The 18,535-nt window shown below is 41.5% G+C and overlaps 4 protein-coding genes across 17 annotated transcripts in view; 1 reads left to right on the forward strand and 3 right to left on the reverse strand.

The window, feature by feature from the left end:
• Positions 1 to 2,824, forward strand: part of lef1 (lymphoid enhancer-binding factor 1) — a 45,084-nt gene extending 42,260 nt beyond the window's left edge. For all 6 annotated transcript variants that reach the window (XM_058065214.1, XM_058065210.1, XM_058065215.1 and 3 more), the window contains one exon: positions 1,714 to 2,824. Coding sequence is in view for 3 of the 6 variants with exons in the window: in XM_058065210.1 (XP_057921193.1) it covers positions 1,714 to 1,793 (80 nt within the window). In the remaining 3 variants the exon portion in view is untranslated. The remainder of the gene's footprint in view (positions 1 to 1,713) is intronic.
• Positions 2,825 to 3,613: 789 nt separating this feature from the next.
• Positions 3,614 to 6,030, reverse strand: hadh (hydroxyacyl-CoA dehydrogenase). Of its 2 annotated transcripts, XM_058065218.1 has the most exons (8): positions 5,764 to 6,030; positions 5,124 to 5,252; positions 4,895 to 5,052; positions 4,695 to 4,821; positions 4,414 to 4,503; positions 4,277 to 4,349; positions 4,091 to 4,207; positions 3,614 to 4,016 (listed from the first exon to the last, which is right to left on the reverse strand). In XM_058065218.1, the coding sequence occupies exons 1-8, from the start codon at positions 5,878 to 5,880 to the stop codon at positions 3,898 to 3,900; spliced, it is 930 nt and encodes a 309-aa protein (XP_057921201.1). In that variant the 5' UTR covers positions 5,881 to 6,030; the 3' UTR covers positions 3,614 to 3,897. The 2 variants fall into 2 exon arrangements, with proteins under 2 accessions (XP_057921201.1, XP_057921200.1); XM_058065217.1 differs by having other exon boundaries at positions 4,091 to 4,349.
• Positions 6,031 to 6,554: 524 nt separating this feature from the next.
• Positions 6,555 to 9,582, reverse strand: LOC131120228 (cytochrome P450 2U1). Of its 2 annotated transcripts, none has more exons than XM_058065208.1 (5): positions 9,062 to 9,582; positions 8,121 to 8,765; positions 7,440 to 7,601; positions 6,871 to 7,038; positions 6,555 to 6,790 (listed from the first exon to the last, which is right to left on the reverse strand). In XM_058065208.1, exons 1-5 carry the CDS (start codon positions 9,471 to 9,473, stop codon positions 6,561 to 6,563), a joined length of 1,617 nt encoding a protein of 538 aa, XP_057921191.1. In that variant the 5' UTR covers positions 9,474 to 9,582; the 3' UTR covers positions 6,555 to 6,560. The 2 variants fall into 2 exon arrangements, with proteins under 2 accessions (XP_057921191.1, XP_057921192.1); XM_058065209.1 differs by having other exon boundaries at positions 6,555 to 6,794.
• Positions 9,583 to 10,168: 586 nt separating this feature from the next.
• Positions 10,169 to 18,535, reverse strand: part of sgms2a (sphingomyelin synthase 2a) — a 56,063-nt gene continuing 47,696 nt past the window's right edge. For 6 of the 7 annotated variants that reach the window (XM_058070837.1, XM_058070814.1, XM_058070806.1 and 3 more), the window contains 5 exons: positions 12,930 to 13,400; positions 11,724 to 11,841; positions 11,392 to 11,545; positions 10,770 to 10,936; positions 10,169 to 10,694 (listed from right to left, as the gene is read on the reverse strand). In XM_058070837.1, coding sequence (XP_057926820.1) covers positions 10,512 to 10,694; positions 10,770 to 10,936; positions 11,392 to 11,545; positions 11,724 to 11,841; positions 12,930 to 13,345 — 1,038 coding nt within the window. In that variant the 5' untranslated portion in view covers positions 13,346 to 13,400 and the 3' untranslated portion in view covers positions 10,169 to 10,511. Of the gene's footprint in view, positions 10,695 to 10,769; positions 10,937 to 11,391; positions 11,546 to 11,723; positions 11,842 to 12,929; positions 13,401 to 17,749; positions 18,524 to 18,535 lie in introns of those variants that run through there. The other variant, XM_058070797.1, reaches the window with a different exon arrangement.

Genomic DNA, 18,535 nt, shown 5'->3' on the forward strand with positions numbered 1-18,535 from the left:
AAAAGGTGTCACCAAACGCAGCTGTGTGCCAAGGTCAACAGCAAGGTCAGACTGTTTCCTTTCTCCATGCTAAGGTATGGATGTTTGTGTTAGCTGCACACATACGGCTCAACATTTGGCAACACGCGCACCCTGATCGTGTTGCTTATTTTTCAGGCATGACACCACATGATGGCGCTGTTATTAAACCCCAAAGATTACCTTGGGGTTCCCAGGGTGGTTCAGCTAGCATGTATGCTAGCTGAACCACCTATGGGTGCTTTAAAAGCCTCATTTGTCTGCTGTTTTTCTTTTTTACCGTCACCCAAACAAACACCATAACCGCATGGAGAGTTTGGGGAGGGGGGGGGGGGGGGTGTTAGGTCGTGAGCAAGGATGCTTAGAAAGAGGCGTGTCTTTCCCAGCTGCAGCCTCCTTTGATTCGGCACAGAGAGGTGAAAGCGGTGATTGAGAAGCGAGGCCGTGCCAGTTATCTTAACCTCCCACACTTCAAAAGTTTGTCCCACTCAGTGTGTATATGTGTGTGTGTGTGTGTCTGAACAGAGGAACATTTCATTTCCTGCAAAAAAAAAAAAAAAAGGCTAGTCGGCATTCCTGAGCGCCGCTGAGGGAGGAGGCGGAGTAAAAGAGAGGAGGGGTCAAGTTGCTCCTGAATCCCGCTGTTTGTGTCGGCTGGACCTTGTGAAGTGTTGGCTTGGTGCCCCCCCTCCCTCACACACACACACACGCCTTTTCCGTAGCAGGAAGGCCGCAGTGTTTCATGTCTGTGGGACGAGGAGGAGGACGAGGAGGAGGAAGAAAGTGGCAGGGTCGAGCTTTGAGATGAAAGGCGGTAGAGAGTAGAGAGGGCGGTATAGGTATATATACTGTACTTGTGACAGGAGCGCTCACTCTGTCATTTTTGTCTTGTCTGCGTTCCCTTTCCTGCACATGTGGTAAAGACGTATTTGACTTGCTAACAAACCCAACTTTAAAAGTAACTTTATTTTAGTTGCGATGCCATACAGGTCCACCTATGCCTCAGCATCACCACCATCATCATCAGCGATTCTATTTGATGGTCCAAAATAACTCGTCTGCTTGTCTTGAACTGAAGCTAACTGTTTAGCATAAACCAGGTCACAACTTTTTGGGAGGATTTTTGGTCATTTGCTGTGAGGAGGAGGAATAAGGCATGAATGTATATTTATAGTATTATTATAGTAGAATATTCATTTATAGTTAATTAAAATATTTAGTATAAATGTTATTTATATTTTAAAAAATATAGTAAAATTATATGAAATGTGTTGTTTTATTACTATTTAAATGGCTTGAAAATATATTTTTTTCCCCAAACCCTAATGCCCGTTTTAGTGACAGCAGTCCACTTATGTTTGCTTCCTGTTTACTAGTTGGGTATGAATAGGTGGCGCCCTCTGCTGCTATCGAGGAGTGCCTTAAAATGTGGCAACTATACCACATGACCATGAAACTTTATAGCCCACTTTGAAGGAATGAGTGGGCGTGGCTTAAAAGGCTACAAGGCTGTAGACCACCCTTGTGTTAGACCGCATCAAAGATGGCCGGCCCACATCCTGTCACTGACCTCTGACCTCAACCACGCTTGGAGCAAAGGCTTCTTTCTACTCCGTCAGTTGTTTACGTGAATGTGTTGCCATGACGACATTCTCTTGATTGACTGCTTTTTTTTTTTTTCTTCATGCGCTGCAGGAGGAAAACGTAACAACTTCTCCACATGCAAAGCCAAGGCAGCAGCTACGGGGCCTCTGCTGGAGATGGAGGCCTGCTAAGATTCCATACTGATCCTATACTCCCACTTATTACCTGACACCCCCCCCCCCCACTACCACCACTCTGTAAAACAGTAACCCCCTGCACTCCCCCTGCTGGAGAGACATTGAACTGAACACGACAATCACCATTGGAGCACACGCTCACTCTGTCACCCACACACACTCCATTTAAGTTATTGTAAGTTATTTGTCACCTCTTATGTGTGCTTTGTTAGCCCCCGCCCCTGCGCCCCCCCTCCTCACTGGATTCTTGAGACCATTTTTGGGGTTGAGAGCGACCAAACACCTCTTGTAGATTGCACTAAGGAGCATGGAGGGATCTCATCTACCGTTCTTAAGTTGGACCAGCCAATGTTATCATTTTATTGACTTTTTGAGCCCTTTGTTTGTAATGTGTATTTTGGTTGTTTTTTTGTTTTTTTTTAATAAATATATAGTGCGATATGATAAGCTTTGGACACAGGAAAGCCATTTTTCTTGTTGAAGCATCTTGCAGAAAATGGAACCTTCTTTTTTTTTGATAACTTTGTAAGGACATGGTCAGATGTCAAATAACGCTCAGCGTGTGTGCGTGCGTGTTTTTCAGGATATTGTCAATTTTCTTGGTATTTTTGCAGGCAACATTACGACATGCAGGTGAGAGTAAGGCCTATATTTTATTGTTGGACAAAAACAAAAAAGACAAATGAAGCAGATATATATATTTACCCCAGCACTTGGCAGACTGTCTTTTATTGCAATGGACCTTTTTGTCTTTAGTTCTTCTTCTGGTAGCAAATAGTGTGCTCGGTTTTGTTTTTTTTAAACCCCTTTCTCCCCATGCAAGCATCTCTGTAATATTTTGATTCTCTATTTTACTATTCCTCCATGATGATGATGATGATGATGATGAATTTCTCTTTGTGTTGATATAATTTCAGGTCACTGTCATCTTGGGAGTAGCACTTTGCTTCCCAAGTGGTCATATTTGAACTGTTTCACTTGTTTTTGTTTTTTTAAGAAAAAAATAAAAAGGCACCATTTGCTCATTTGGTTCACGTGTAATGGTGTAGACGCCTACTTTGGGGATACTTTAATGAAGATTGACACTTTAATTTACACATTTAAAGTTAAAAGGTTGTAGAAAACTGGTATGTTTGAACGTCAATTACATTCACAGGAACAGCAGCACCATCTTGTGTTCGCTTTGGGAACGGCTTGTAAAAAACTGGTATGTTTGACCGTAAATTACATTCGCAGGAAGAGCAGCACCATTTTGTGTTCGCTTATGGAACGGCAGGGATGCTCACACCTTTTCCAGCCTGCCAGCTACTTTTAAAATGACCAAGTCGCAAAGATTTACCTTCTACTATAAATATAGAAAATGTATGTACAATATTTAGTATTTATGTATGTTATACCTGGATATCAAGGGTGAACGCAAGTCAAAATTATCTACCTCTTTCTATAAAACATAACCAGTACACTTTACAGTGCTAATGTAAACACCCAATAAGTAGTTCTCATTCAGTTTCTAAGTAAACAAAGAAGAGGAGAGTAGTATATATAATTTTATAATAATAACAAAGTTGAATTAGCGATATAACTCATCCCACTGAGTTAGTCTATAACCAATCAGATTAATAAAGATGAAGGTTGCATGTTTAGCTTCAAACGCCGCGGGGGAACAAGATCTTAATGTCAGCTGACTGATGTCATGTGACCCAAACTACCATGGCGATCTCCCGGTAGCTTGCGATCGACGTTAGAGGTACCCTTCATGTAGTAATGGTCAAGAATGCGTTACTCAATAAATACAAAATTAACAATACTAAAACTATTATGAGCATGGTGTTTATTTGTTGAAACACATTTTACCTATATAAATATTGAAACAAATCATTATGTTCTTTTTACCACAGATGTATAATTTATAAAGGTAAATGTAATTGATTGGAGCATGGCGTCTATTAGAGTAAAGCTCATTTATTTTTAATGACTAATTGAGATTTTTTCCAACTCTACTTTCAGTCATCCGGTAAGTCAAGTCATCATTTAGTCACCTGGTCATTGAAGCACAAGGCACATCATCGTAAGTCCTTCCAACGTTGTGGTGGTGAGGTTACTTGTACTTGTAGAATCCTTCTCCAGTCTTTTTGCCAAATTTACCCTCAGCAACCAACTTGTTGAGCAAGTCGCTTTGGCCAAAGAGCGGGTTGTTGGGGTCCATTTGGCTCCATCCTGATCACATGACAAGACACGTAGGATGTTCACACCGCATCGGAATAAAAATAATGTTTTATGTGAGCACTAACCGTCCATGATGAACTTGGCCGTGTCCAATCCAACGTAGTCCAGCAGTTCAAAGGGTCCCATTGGATAACCGGCGCCCAGCTTCATGGCAATGTCGATGTCTTCCTTGGAGCCGTGACCTGAAAATGGAGTCTTAGTTTTCTCGCTTTTGAAGATCAATATTGTCAATAAACGGGTCCGTCCCGTACCTCTCTCGTGCAGACGGATGGCCTCCATCATGTAGGGGACGAGGAGGCGGTTGACGATGAATCCTGGTGTATCCTAAAGATGGCCGTGGTGGATCTATTAGATGTTACTTCTCACCTTCCGAATGAGAACGTCTTACCTTGCAGGACACGGTGGTCTTGCCCAGCGCTTTTCCGAAGCTCAGGAGGGAATCGAACGTCTCCTGGCTTGTCGCAGACGTCCTGATGACCTGCAGAGGGGAGGGGGAGACACATCTTCATGTCTTAGGGATCACAAAGAAATATTTACTGTACACAGACCCTGGTTTACTCAACTGCAGAGAGTACCAGGTGGTTGTTGTCACTCATTGAAGGTGTGGCATGCCCTTTAGTGTTCCCTAACCATGTGATTGTTACATGTGGCGTTAAAGAAGAGGTGTACCTCAACAAGCTTCATCATTGGGACGGGGTTGAAGAAGTGCAGGCCGCCAAAGCGGTCCAGCCTGGTGGTGGCGCTAGCGATGTCCATGATGGGCAGCGAAGACGTGTTACTGGCAAAGATGGTGTGTCTGAAAAGAAGGATAAAAAAGTAGTTACAAACAAAAGCAGACATGATTTCATTCAAATGTTAGAGACGCTTACTTCGGCGCCACCTTGTCGAGCCCGGCGAAAAGATCCTGTTTGATTTGAAGATTTTCCACAATGGCCTCCAGCACCAGATCCGTGCTCTGGACTGCAGAGGGGGTGTCTGTGGAGATGGAGATATTCTGGAGAGCCTTCTGGATGAAGGCCTCACCGGCCTGGAACATGTAAACATCTCAGATGAGCACTTTGCCGCCTGTGCGCCGTAAAAATACCAAGCGGGACCGACCTCTGGCTTATCGGCGTACTTCTTCTTCACCACTCTCTTCAAGCTGGCCTCCATGCCTTTCACCGACTTCTTCAAAATGGTGTCAGATGTGTCTACCAGCGTCACTTGGTGGCCTGTGGTTGCGGCAACCTTTGGGATTGAAAAATGTTATTTTAAACACTGCCTGTACAAGTTAATGAATATTTATTTACATGGAATAAATCATTTCTATAGCAAAGCTGTATGTGTTTTTATTAGGAAGCGCTCTACTATGAATGCTGTTGAGGATAAACACAATCATAAACAGTGCAAACCAAAAAGTGCGTGTAGACGTATATGAATAAAATAAAAGTTGTTGATGTCAAACAGCAAAAAAATGCTGGGCGGAAGTTGACGTCCGTTGCATTAAAACAGCTTAATGGTGGCATCTGGTGGCTACATAGTGTAACTGCAGGGTTGGAAGTTTACTTTAAACTTTACTGAATTAATAATAAATGCCAAGACGCAAACCCACAACTGCCCTTATGTAGTAATAAAAATATATAATGAGAATTATGACATTTGCAAAAAGTGTACATGCAGTCGTATACGAGAGCTCAACAAGCTAGCTGGACTCTGGCTTCTTGGCTAACATAATAAAATATATTTTCGGCCTACTAACCTGAGCGATTCCGGCACCCATTTGTCCTCCTCCAATGATGACAACATGTTTAATGGCGGCGCTCCTAAAAGACGAGGAGGAGAAACCTCTGCACAGTTGATGAGTAAAGAAAGCCATAGCGATACGAAGCAAGCAGCCGGCTAGCTCGCTAGCTAGCTAACGCACGTACAGACCGGAAGTAGTCCACTACTAGAGGACGGTCGACGGTCACGTGATCCACTGCATGACTTTTCACCTGGATTGTTGACGTAACAAGTCAATATTTAGCTCACGTTAAACGGTCAAACGCTCACCACACAATTTGTGTCACTTTAATCCACATAAACAGCATAAAAAATATTTGTAAATATTGACCCAAAATATCATGTTGCAAAGTACTAAAAATATTTACCTAAATACTTTATGTTGTTCATCAGTTATCACTTAATATGTACTGTCTTATATATAAATATATTTTGTGTGCTTCTTTCATTATTAAAAAAAAGCCTATGAAAACAACATTTTCAAAAGAATATTATTTATATAAATATTTAAATAGTATTTATTTATTAATTTTGAATGATAAAAGTAGATAAATTAAGTGATAATTAAATATTACAGTATAAGTCATGTAAAAGCATATACTCGGCGGCCACTTCTTTAAGTACACCTGCCTATTCAGCTTCAACACAACAGTTCTGCTCCGAGGTATGAATGTAACATGTTTACTATTACTGTGGATCTACTTTGCATTGGCGTACAACTGTACTGCATCATATTGACGTTACCTTATTTAGAGACACAAGAGTTGTACTTAATTAAATGTCCTGCACATCATTACGACTGTCTCGGTATCCCAGCGTCATCTCTAGTCGAGGGCTCACAGACACAGAAAAGGGGCATGGCGCCAGTGTCAGTCCGAAGCGTCCGTGCATGGGAGGAGGCGGCGTTCCCTCCGGGAGTCTGAATGTAAAGGCTTGCAGTAAGCTGGTGACCATGAGGAAGAGCTCCATCTTGGCCAGCTGCTCCCCCATGCACACCCTGCGACCTGTCTCACAAACACACACACAACATAGTGATTATTTCATCACATTTACATACTCACATGGAGGAGGATGGGTAACATACCGATCCCAAATGGCATGAAGCAATCTTTCCTGACCAACTTCCCGTGGTCATCCAGGAAGCGCTCCGGCTTGAAGCTGTCAGGGTCGTCCCAAACAGTGGGGTCTCGATGAGCGGACCACAGATTGGGCAAAATAACTGTTCCTTGTGGAATGGTGTAACCTCGGAAGTCTGCAAACACAGCAATAACAAGGGCTAAAAATATAGTAAATAATAAAATAAAGGTAAATAACATCAATGTACTATCAATTGTATTTAATAGAAATAAAGTCAATCTTTTAAAGCTGTATAAATGTATGAATTTATATACTTTATAATTTATATACTAACATCTAAAATACATTATTTGAATAATGATGTCAAGTTTCAACCATTCAGTCCACAAATTCTGAAATAATCTTATTATATTTTAAATAGATATATGTGTTTGTTTGATGCTATTTAATCCAGTGTATTTATATTTTGCGAAGTGGTTTTTTTTTTAAGTTTCAGTAAAATACCTATAATTAAAGTGATTATCTAAAGATATTTTGCATATATTTTAGCATGTTCTTCAATGTGTGGCAAATGACCTGTGGTCTTGGACGCCATGTGTGGAATTCCCAGAGGAACCACAGAGGTCAGCCGCTGGACCTCCATGATGGTGGCCTCTGTGAAGGGCAAACATCCCCTGTCTGTCAAAGATGGGACACGGTGTCTTCCCACGACCTTGTCCAGCTCTGTTTGGACTTTCTCTGAGTGAAAAATCACAGTAAAGATGTGTTAATGCAGAAGTTTGCATGATTTCAGGACATTATTTACTAGAACAATCCTTATTTGGAAACATTGTCATAGATTTTGTCATTAAAAATTATGCATTATACATTAGGACACCTTGTTGGGGAAAAAAACACTTAATTGCAAAATATATATATATATAAATCTAACCGAAATCTAACGCTGGTAGTACGGGTAGTACAAAATTTGACCACGTGTGGGCGGCAAAAACAAGCTTTAAAAACGCATACCATTATTGTAATAATAAAATTGGACATTTTAAGTGTCTTTTACTTTTACTAAAACTAAAAAGCAACAATTTCCTGTTCAATGTTTCATATTCGGTCAAAAATGTTGCCTTAAGACAGCAAACTAGTGGAGAAAGAATGAACAAGGCCTCTGCTGGTTGCAGCCTACTCGTGCACTCTATTTGGCCTCATTTAGCTGCACACAATTAGCTGATTCCCATCCCTTATTGCAAGTAAACCACTCCTTACTTTGGACGTCAGGATGTACGACCATGTAGAGGAGGACCCACAGGACAGAGTTGGTGGTTGTGTCAGTGCCTGCTATAAAAAGATCTCCAATGATGTAGAAGAGGTAGTCTTCACTAAAGCTGCTGTCCTCCACTCCGGCATCCCTCTGAGCCAACATCTCCACTAAGTACATGTCCACAAGATCCCTAGGATTCCCTGGGTCCAGCGTGTCCCGGTGCTTGGCAATAATCCTCTTCAGGAACGCCGTGATGTCGCCCTCCACCTGGCGGAGCTCCTTGAAGACTCCAAAGGGCAAGTGGTAAAGCAGTGGGAAGATGTTGATGAGGATGGCGGGGCTGTTGACACAAAGCTCCAGGCCTCGCATCATTAGGGCCAGCAGGGCGCCGAACTGGCGGTCGTCGTGGTGGAAGCGTTGTCCCAAGGCGAGGGAGCAAATTACATTGGAGACGGCGTTGCTTATGAGCGGAGTCAAGTCCACAGCAGCCTTCTTCTCTTGTAGTCGCAGCAGCTCACTTTTGACGGTGGCCAAGCCTTGAAGGATGCACGGCTCCAAACTCAGCTTCCCCAGGCCGAAGGTCCGCAGTGACGCGTGGCAGAACTTGCGATGTTTTCTCCATACTGGTCCATATGGTGCAAAGACTATTCCTTGTATTGAGAAGAAGGCTAATATAGTCATTAATGTAAACATAGACCTGCATTGACTCTCAAACTGTAGTACTGGACTGGTTCTATCTAGTGGGAGTCAGCATCCAAAGAGATTAAAAAAAATATTCTAACAAAAATGTTAAGCGACTCACTGATTCAGGAAAATGATAATGGAATATGGGTCAAACTCGTAAATTTATGATAATAATTGTGAGTGTAATTTCGGACCAATTGGCTAACTTTTATATTGTCATGAAGACATCAAGTGATTATTAATGAGTGCTCCCTCCATTTACCTTTGCGTTTGGTCATGAGCGTCACCGTAGGGATATCCGGCCTGTCTGAGAACACTTCCGGGTGGTTGAGCAGGGCATCCCTGATGACGTCACAGCCGTTCAGCACCACAATCAGTTGGCTGCCCACAAACAAGCTGAAGACGTTACCGTACACGGCGGCTTGTTCCGTTAACCCGATCACGGGTGTCGTGGCAGCGCCGTTCGACGCCTTCCCGAACCGCCTTCTAATAAAAGACGGGATGAGAAAGGCGCCATAGTTGCCCACTATCGGCCAAGGTTTCGGACCGGGAGGGAGGTTTGCTAGGTGGCGTCGTTTGAGGTGGAATTGAAGTAAATAATACACAATGACTAAGACGATAAAAGCCGCAATATTTGCTTCTGACGGCAGCGAGTTGCTCCAAAGTGAGAGCATAGTGTGGCAGCTACGGCAAAACTGAACTCTGTGGTCTCAAACACTGTGCCATCGTTGTTTTCTAATGTCAACAGTACGGACAGAAGCACTGGTTCATGTACTTCCTGTGTTGTTGCCTAATGCTAATCTCCTATTGGTGGACCGAGAAATGGCCTGCGCTGATTGGTTGGTTGATGGACGGACAACCTCAGTTGGGTTATGCTGGTATTTTACACTTAGCTGCCATCATATTTTAAGACAATAACCTTTATTAGTACAAAATGACGAAAGTAATGAGTTAAACAGGAACATAAAAATGGATATGATTTTTATAGGTGTCCTATCGGGACAAATGATTCATTGTCAACCAATTCCAACTTCTCAACAAATAGAAGCGTTTATTAGCCTATCCCAGCTAGCTTTTATTATTGTACTACTATAGGCAGAAAAACGTTTACTTTTAGCTGTGAAGTTTTCACATTTATTCAGGATATAATATACACCACAGTAGAAGAAGAGATTTATTAAAAATGCAATTTAGTAGCATTATTAGCATTGTTACTGCCTCTGCTAAACAGAAGGCCTGATAGGGCTTGCAATATAATTTTCTGTCTATGCACTCTTGTTTTGTTAAAATCTCCACAATAAAAGCATCAGTATATGTTGTCATGATTTGTGAGTAAAAACAAGACACGTTTACTTTAATTTAGTTTAATTCAATGTAAATATCATGGAAATGATACACACACATTGAGGGATTGGAATTAATAAAAGTCTTCAGTGACTTTTAAAGGCAGTTTTGGTACATATAATGACACTGAACCCACTAAGGCACCTTGTGACACTGATAGCGAGGTCATTCAATAACAAATTTGGTAGTGTGGTCGGTTCACAAATGCTCTAGAAGGTGCTGGCTGGCACAAGTATCAGTTGTACATAAACAGAGAAAAAGATAAATTACAACAGCAAAAGACAAGACAGACAGACAAGACAAAGCGGGATGAATCTTGTTCATTAAAAACAGCAATGCGGAACCTCTCGTCAACCAGTGAATCACGGTCACTCATCCCGTGTGCTCTGTACGATGGAATATTTCTTGCAAGGGTTCTTCAGGCAGGCGGGGGCCCAGCTGACAGGCCAGCCATACACGCATGGCACAGCTGTGTGCACGTTCCTCTCCATGAAGTTGAACAGAGGGTTCCACCAGACATTGGTGAGGTAGTTGTTAGGGGAGCACTGACACTGCACACAGAATACAATTCATTCAACAAAATATGATAATTCATATTCATTACAGTGAAGATTCTACACACAGACCTGTGCGTTGGCCATGGTGTGGTACCACCAGAAAAGGCGTGTTGTGACAAAATAGGCCACTACTACGTCCACGCTGTAATGCTCGTGTCCGACCAGAATGCATACCACGCCCACGGCGCTCAGCAGCCAGCACATCACATGGTACCACCAGAAGGATCGAGGGGAGTCTGGAAAAGACACACACATGGCGACAATCAATATGTTGATGATATAGCGTTCATTCATTCATTCGATACACATATAGTCGGTGCACAGTCAAAAGTATGTAGCGACACCTGTGGCCAAAAAAAAAAACATATTAAAAACATATTACAGTCACAACAATAAGTAATAAACTAATATTTTGTCCAGCCCGTGCAGCTAAATAAGCTAACCAAAATGTTAGAAACAGCTAATGCAGTAAAGTTGTGCAAACTACACTAACTGTCAAATAAGCACCATGCTCTCCATAAAAGAATGACATTTTCTTTTCTTTTTTTAATAATAATAAAAAAAAGACATTTTCTGACTGTAACAGACAGCCAGTATGTGGTGGTGTCCAAGTGCAGGACAAGAATGGAAACCGGCTCAGACAAATTCATATATAATTCATGGCCAACAGCGTTGCTTTAGAGCGACTCACATTCCTTGATGAACAGGTAGGTGAGGGTGAGCATCACCGTATGGCCGCTGAACAGGAAGTCTCCGCACATTATGTGGGACTTGGTAATGGACAGGCCAGCGCCGGAGATCAGCCGCAGGATTCTCTGAAACTTTGCATGAAAGTCTCCGTACAGCTGATGGGAAGGACATAAGAGGACCCCATCAGAGCAGGAGAGGACAATGATCTCATAAGGAGTGTGATGAGGCCGTTCAACATTGTGCTATTAATAAACTACCGTAGAGGATAAATCACTTTGTGAACGGTGCTTAAAAATGTGTCCCATTAGGAGGACAAAGACCAGTGTGCATCACCTTGGGTGCACAGGTCATGTGCATGCCAGGGACAGGCAGGATGGTGATGTACATGGTGATACAGCGGTACAAGTACAAGGTGCCCAGCAGGAAGAAGTAGCGTCTGCACACGATGGACCTGAAATGGAAAATATCAAAGAATACAATAAAAAAAAAAGTTTATTTCTCGAGTGCAATTTTTTGGAATAATGCTTAATAATAAGATTGTAATACCGTAAATTCAAGTGTATAAGGCGCATTTTTTTTCTTAAATTTGAACCCAGCAGCTTATTCATGGAATTTGTAGAAATTAATGTGAATTTTGCCCATTTTGATTAATTATGAAATTATTCAAAAATATTATTATTTAAATGTATTATTTTCGACCAGTCCAGGGTGTACCCCGCCTCTCGCCCAAAAACAGCTGGGATAGGCTCCAGCACCCCCCGCGGCCCTTGTGAGGAAAAGCGGTAGAAAATGAATGAATGAATAAATGAATAATAATATTTAAACACTTTATACTTAGATTGTAATACCGTAAATTGCAGGGTATAAGGCGGTATTTTTTTCTTAAATTTGAACCCAGCAGATTATTAATGGAATTTGTAGAAATGAATGTGAATAAATGGAATTCAGCCTATTTTGATTAATTATGAAATACATTATTCAAGGTATTATTATTTAAATGTATTATTATATTATTAATTGTATGTTTGCATATACAGTCATCCCTTGTTTATTACAGTTAATTGGTTTCACTAAGTGAATTTCTGTGAAGTATTAATAAATGTAATATTTCATAGTTACAGAGTAGGAAATCTGTTTTTAACTTTCTATGTTTTTTTTTACTATTATTAAAGACCTGCAGCTATGAAGTAGCACCCCTATAGTTACCTAAACACTCCTATTATTCTCCTAGCGACACAAGAGACGTCCCCTGCTTTAAGCATAGCATTTTATCGTAGCATAGTGAGCCTCCAACTCCAACAAAAGAAAATGAAACCCAAAAGAAGAAGCCCAAAACTTGCCACTTCCACACTGAATGGGAGGATAACTTCTTTTCACTGTCATATCGGGCATGCATAGTGGCCAGAATACTAGTACATACTGTATGACACATTCAACCACAAAACAGCAATCAGAGTGTACAGGATGTATAGGATAAATGTCAGGACATTTCCCAAATCCTGGACAAATAATGGTATTCCGTTAAAGCCAATGACTTACTTGTAATTTAGGAAGAACAGCTGTATGAACCAAATGGCTACCAGGACAATGCCATTGACCTCCGTCACGGTGAAGGCCCACTTGACTCTGTCGATATAGTCAAAGAAGGTGTCAGGGAGGGGTGGTATGCTCTCTTTAGGCGGAACCCTCTCATGGACCACTGTGATGACCACCGAGGTCAGGACAAGACTGAAGATGACATAGAGAAAGAGGATCGTGGTCTTCCACCACTCTGATGGCAGGCGGTTGGCGTCTTGCTCCTTCATGGAAATCTTTACATAATCGTTGTTCCTGTTTTTGCGAAAGCCACGCTTGGTATCCCCTGCGGGTGTGGTGTGGACGGGGCAGGTCTTATTCCCCCCGTGCCCGTTGCTGGCTTCCATTTGGGTGTTGAGACTAGCCTCCTGCAAAGCCATGACTTCCTGCTTCGTCCATTCACAGTTGGGTTCCCTCTGGATGGAGGCTGTGGGGCTGCAACCAGACGAGAAGGTTGTTTGAATTTAGTACATTTTGCCGTATTTGTGTGTGGACATGTATTAAATAAGTACTTTATTATTCAGCACTGAGACAACCTTTTTTAGAGCTGGTACAGTGTTCCGTGACCGGGACAAAAATCATATTGCACTTCCTGTAGCTAATGGTCGTAACCCAAAAGGTGTGACGACCTATCATTGCATTGTTTGTTGTCTTCCACTTAATGGCTCGTACATCATCTGTAGAGCATCGATACGGCAATCCTCACTTTCAACATTTTCATTATTTCACATATAAAAGGCTTTAAAAGGCGCCTTTGACTGCTAATGGCCTTCAGCCCTCGTGAGACAGACCATAATGAGAGCCATCAGGGATGCATACATACACAATAGGATGTTTACTTACAAACACGGCATTGGATAGAAATAGATGCAGGAGACTCAAGGTTTCAAGTTGCTCAGGATCAATTTGTTTTTTTTAGGGGACGAGGGGAGTAAGAACTGCAAAACGCAGGCAGGATGCAACTGATTGGTGGCTGCAGATGACAATGTTTGACAGACACTGAGGAGCCACAAAGAATATTACAGCTGACCGCACACAAACAACATAAGATCATTAGCGGCATTGTGACTTCTGGAAGTGGGGATGATGTTACATCTGTGTAGTTGACTTTTGCTCTAGTACAAGACGCTCATTATTACCCTTCAAAATACAGTACAACGTCAAAGGTCTGGCAAACCTCCATGGAGAATCTCTATAACCTATCTGCAATGACATAACTGTCAAACAAGTGTAAATAGATGTTAATAATCGTCTAATTGTCAACCAGGATGTTCTTTATTTGACAGGAGCAATGGCCACAACAATCATAACAATCTAATCAAGCCATCACAAATCAAAGGAGGTCATTATTCAATAAAACAGTCTGACTCTCACAAACAAGAGTTAGCATCCACTCAACTATTAAGCCTCTTTACATTATACTTTACTACATAACCCAAAGTGTGTCCTGTTTTTCATATATTAAAAAAAAATAAACTAATACATCATTACTTTGTAGTGCTGGTTCCAGGTCTGGATACAGTAAATGGTGAGAGGGCTGCGTAAGGAAGGGCGTCCGGCGTAAAAAAAAAATTGAATACTGAATGGTTGTTTGTCTATATGCACCCTATGATTGGCTGGCGACCAGTCCAGGGTGTACCCCGCCGAAGACAGCTGGGATAGGCTCCAGCACCCCCCGCGACCCTCGTGAGGAAAAGCGGTAGAAAATGAATGAATGAATAATAACATTCATTCATAAACGGTAGAAAATGAATGAATGTTATTATTCATTCATTCATTTTCAATGAATGTTATTATTCATTCATTCATTTTCTAATATAGACAAACAACCATTCACACTCACATTCATACCTATGGACAATTTGGAGGGTGACTCCAAATTAACCTAGCATGTTTTTGGAATGTGGGAGAAAACCCACACATGCACGGGGAGAACATGCAAACTCCACACAGAGATGCCCGAGGGTGGGATTGAACCCTGGTCTCCTAGCTGTGAGGTCTGTGCGCTAACCCCTAGACCACCGTGCCGCTGAATGTTATCATATTGTATTTAAATTGTATTTAAATTGTTTTAATGTTGATTTTAATGTAAAGCACTTTGGTCACCTTGTGTGTTGTAACAGGCTCTACAAATAAAAGTTGATTGATTGATTGATTGATTGATTGATTGATTGATTGATACTGTATCTACCAGATCAACTACAGTGTAAATGCATAGGTTAGATATACCCTGTCAATGTGAGCTTCATTGCAATATGTTAGTGACGTATATACACACGCACATCTACCCAAATAACACCCACAGTGAATATAAAAAACAACTATGGTAAATGAAACTACTTACTAAATATGGTGTAAAATCAATGAATTATACACAGTTTATGTAGTTGTTTACATTCATTTTGGATCTAGGTGTACTGTATGTAAGTTCAGTAAATGTAAACACAGCGATATCCGGTACAGGTTGCTTATAAATAGACCAAAATTCAGAAATTGGCACCACATCCAAAGGCATGCAGTGTAAACCAGCCTAGCTTGGGAGAAGGTTTTGTCCTAAAAAAAAGACAGCTGGGATAGGCTCCAGCACCCCCGTGATCGTCGTGAGGATAAGCGGTACAAAATGAATGAATGAATGAATGAATGAATGAATGTACGAATGAATGAATGAATTAATGAATGAATGAATGAATGAGTACTGCACATTACTAAGCAGTGGATGTCAGTTAGCTGAAAATATATTGACCTACATTGGATTGGCATCATAATGCACAAAATGCATCAAAGTAATGAACCCCACATTCATCATTTTTTCTGTATGCAACCCTCGCTGGAAAAGATTTGCAACACCCCTGCCTTAGAGGAAGTGAAAGTGTTCAGCAGTGTGCCAGGGCATAATGGGGGACCAGCACAGACTGGACCTTTTTCCACTAGTGGTACTCCTCTCTAGTCTCCACTGTTTTCCCACAAGCCAGCAGTGCCCTGAAGGGAACGGGGTGGTGATGGAAAACTGACCAAAAACAAAAACAAACAAAAACCATTCAACATGTCCACAGAGTGTATAATGGATAACTTGGCTGGTTGCGCTCGCCCAGTTCTATTTCAAGAAAACCCAGTTGAAGAAGGCTGTGTTTTACACTCCGCAAGAAGCAGGCAGGGCCGGGCCTCCCTGTTGGTAATGACATGCTAGCATAGCTGACTCCCCACTCATTTTCATCTTGGCAGCATGGCAACGGCCTCCATCAAAGAGAGTGATAAAAATAAGTCATATTGAAGGCGAGCAATGACCAAAATAGTGGCCATGTGTCGACTTTCTTTAATAATGTCAATATTAGACATGAATTCTGTCACATTTGTACTTGCTTCAATTTGAAAAGGTTGCCCAGACATTATGACCTAGCATTACTGAAGTATTACTTAGTATTACTGAAGCATCATGTGTTGTAATTGGCTGTAATTACCTGTAATTATTTTCATTACAGGATTTCTCGTGGTTATTATTAATGTGAGGCATATTTTGATCTGATCAGTGGCGGTTCTTGGTTGAATGACACTGTGGCGCCCCCTCGGTGTTCAACCCATAAGACACACACTTTTTTTAAACACATTTACACTACTAGTTTTTCTTTACAAAAAAATCTTTTTTGTAATTATATTATGTTATACATTTTGCTTTCGTCTTCTTTCTAAATGGTGCACCTAATGGCTTTGACTTTCTCTTTTCCAGTTTTGTTGACAAAAATAACGGCACTAAATTGCAATCTCCCATCGTCACTCAACGAGCAGTCAAGGCTAGGAACCTTATTATTATTTCATATTTTTGTATTGAAATAACATGTTTGAGGCTGTTATTTGCAATATGAGTATAATATGAAGAATGAAAAAATTTCATGTTGTAATTAATTTTTTTTAACTGCATAATTAACGTGAGGCACAGCTATGAAGTGAACCCCCCATACTTTTGTTTGGTTTGGTCACATGTTGGACGTTTGATGACGCCTGAGCAGCATGGGGGCATAGTAAGCCGCCTGCAGGGGCCATGACCATAGAAAAGGGTGCAACTGGTCCAGATGTCGGACACACATTAGGGGACCTTAGACCATATGTGCATACCTGGAGGTCCTTGGACCTGATGGTATCTAAATTACAAGTGGTGCCGTGACCTTGGACTATACACTGTAGGTGAATCTGAGGGCCTTTCATTTAAAAGTGGGGCGGACCACAGGTGGGGCATAATGGGGATGTCTTCGACCACAAGTGGGGCGTACTGTGTTACTGTGTTCATAATGAGAACCAGGAAGTCTTTAACTAGGGTGTACTAGGGTAACACCGCCCAACTTTGGATAACATGAGGCTTGTGGTTGAAGCACTCAGGTCATTCATTGCTCTGTCCTATAATTACACTCTGCGTTTCAGTCCGAGCTCCAACATCTGGGGAATTGGATTAAAATGGACGACAAACTAACTGGTGTGAAGCTGGAGTTGAAATGTTAGCTTATATGTTTACATTGTAAAAGTGGAACTAACCTTCTTGACACTCTTCTACTTAGAAGTAACCTTAAAATTAACTTGGAAGCTAAATTTAAGTTTAAATTTGCATATTACATAGTTTCATAACCAGTCACAAAATTAGTACTCCCGTCAACAAGGTCCAGGGCAAGACTTGTATCAGTAACGTTATTATGATTGTTACATTTTTGGTTCGCTTGCATAACAACATTTCAAAATGAGTGTCTTGCATTGCTATTACATTGTGAAGCATATTTAATAGTTTGAAAGCATCCTACCTGTCCTTGTCAGGCCTCTGTGTCACCTCTCCCGGAGGCGCGGTTTCAAGAATGTCTGATGCTGAGCTCTCAAGTCTCCAGGAGGAGTGGTCGGTCTCAGAGGATGGACCCTCGCCTTGAAGGGATCGCTCCTCCCCGACGCCCATTATGTTGCGTGCGCCAGCCTGACTCCGCTTCCCTTCCCACATCCATCCCACTCGACCACCCCGAAATGTATTAATTACATTAGCTCATGCGCCCCTACGTCATAACGCCAAGTGGCGTGGCGTGGCGTGCTGACGTTGGTTTTAGCGTGATATAGAGATTTGGGATTGCGCTTGCTCTCCTACTTCTGGGAGGGTGCAAGATGTAGGATGGATAGATCAAGCGCACCCTCTGGTGTCTGTGTTTGGTATTACCCATCACTCATTCACCGGCCACTCGGGCCATACTGTATAGACAGAGAAATTGAAAAATGTGGATGGCCACATTGAAATTAAATACTTACACGTGTGTTAATATCTTATATGAGAATTGTAACTGGAAAAATACACCTGACAGTGCCGACGACAATTTGTGTTCAGTAGGATACCCACCAAGCTTACGATTTTTGCCAAGTGAATAAGGAAACGGGATTTACGAAAAGTCATAGTATGACCTTTTATCTCATAATTTCGACTTTTAATGTCATAATTGTGACTTTTTATCTCATATTTATGATTTATAATTGAGATAACTTCCGTAGATAAGTATCAGAATCAGTTGTTTCACATCACATCAAAGCTGAATCGATGCCACGCCCACTGC

Source organism: Doryrhamphus excisus, chromosome 1 (assembly GCF_030265055.1).
Source record: "Doryrhamphus excisus isolate RoL2022-K1 chromosome 1, RoL_Dexc_1.0, whole genome shotgun sequence".
NCBI classification, from domain to species: domain Eukaryota; kingdom Metazoa; phylum Chordata; class Actinopteri; order Syngnathiformes; family Syngnathidae; genus Doryrhamphus; species Doryrhamphus excisus.

Bases quoted from the DNA above. Each gene is read 5' to 3' on its own strand.
- hadh (XM_058065217.1), bottom strand. From the start codon at position 5,880: ATGGCTTTCTTTACTCATCAACTGTGCAGAGGTTTCTCCTCCTCGTCT. The intron at 4,350-4,413 runs GTAAGACGTTCT...GGCCATCTTTAG, and splicing joins AGACCACCGTGTCCTGCAAG to GATACACCAGGATTCATCGT. The intron at 4,017-4,090 runs GTTAGTGCTCAC...TCATGTGATCAG, and splicing joins GGCCAAGTTCATCATGGACG to GATGGAGCCAAATGGACCCC.
- LOC131120228 (XM_058065208.1), bottom strand. From the start codon at position 9,473: ATGCTCTCACTTTGGAGCAACTCGCTGCCGTCAGAAGCAAATATTGCG. The intron at 7,602-8,120 runs GTAAGGAGTGGT...TTTTTCACTCAG, and splicing joins CGTACATCCTGACGTCCAAA to AGAAAGTCCAAACAGAGCTG. The intron at 6,791-6,870 runs GTATGTTACCCA...TTTGTGAGACAG, and splicing joins CTTCATGCCATTTGGGATCG to GTCGCAGGGTGTGCATGGGG.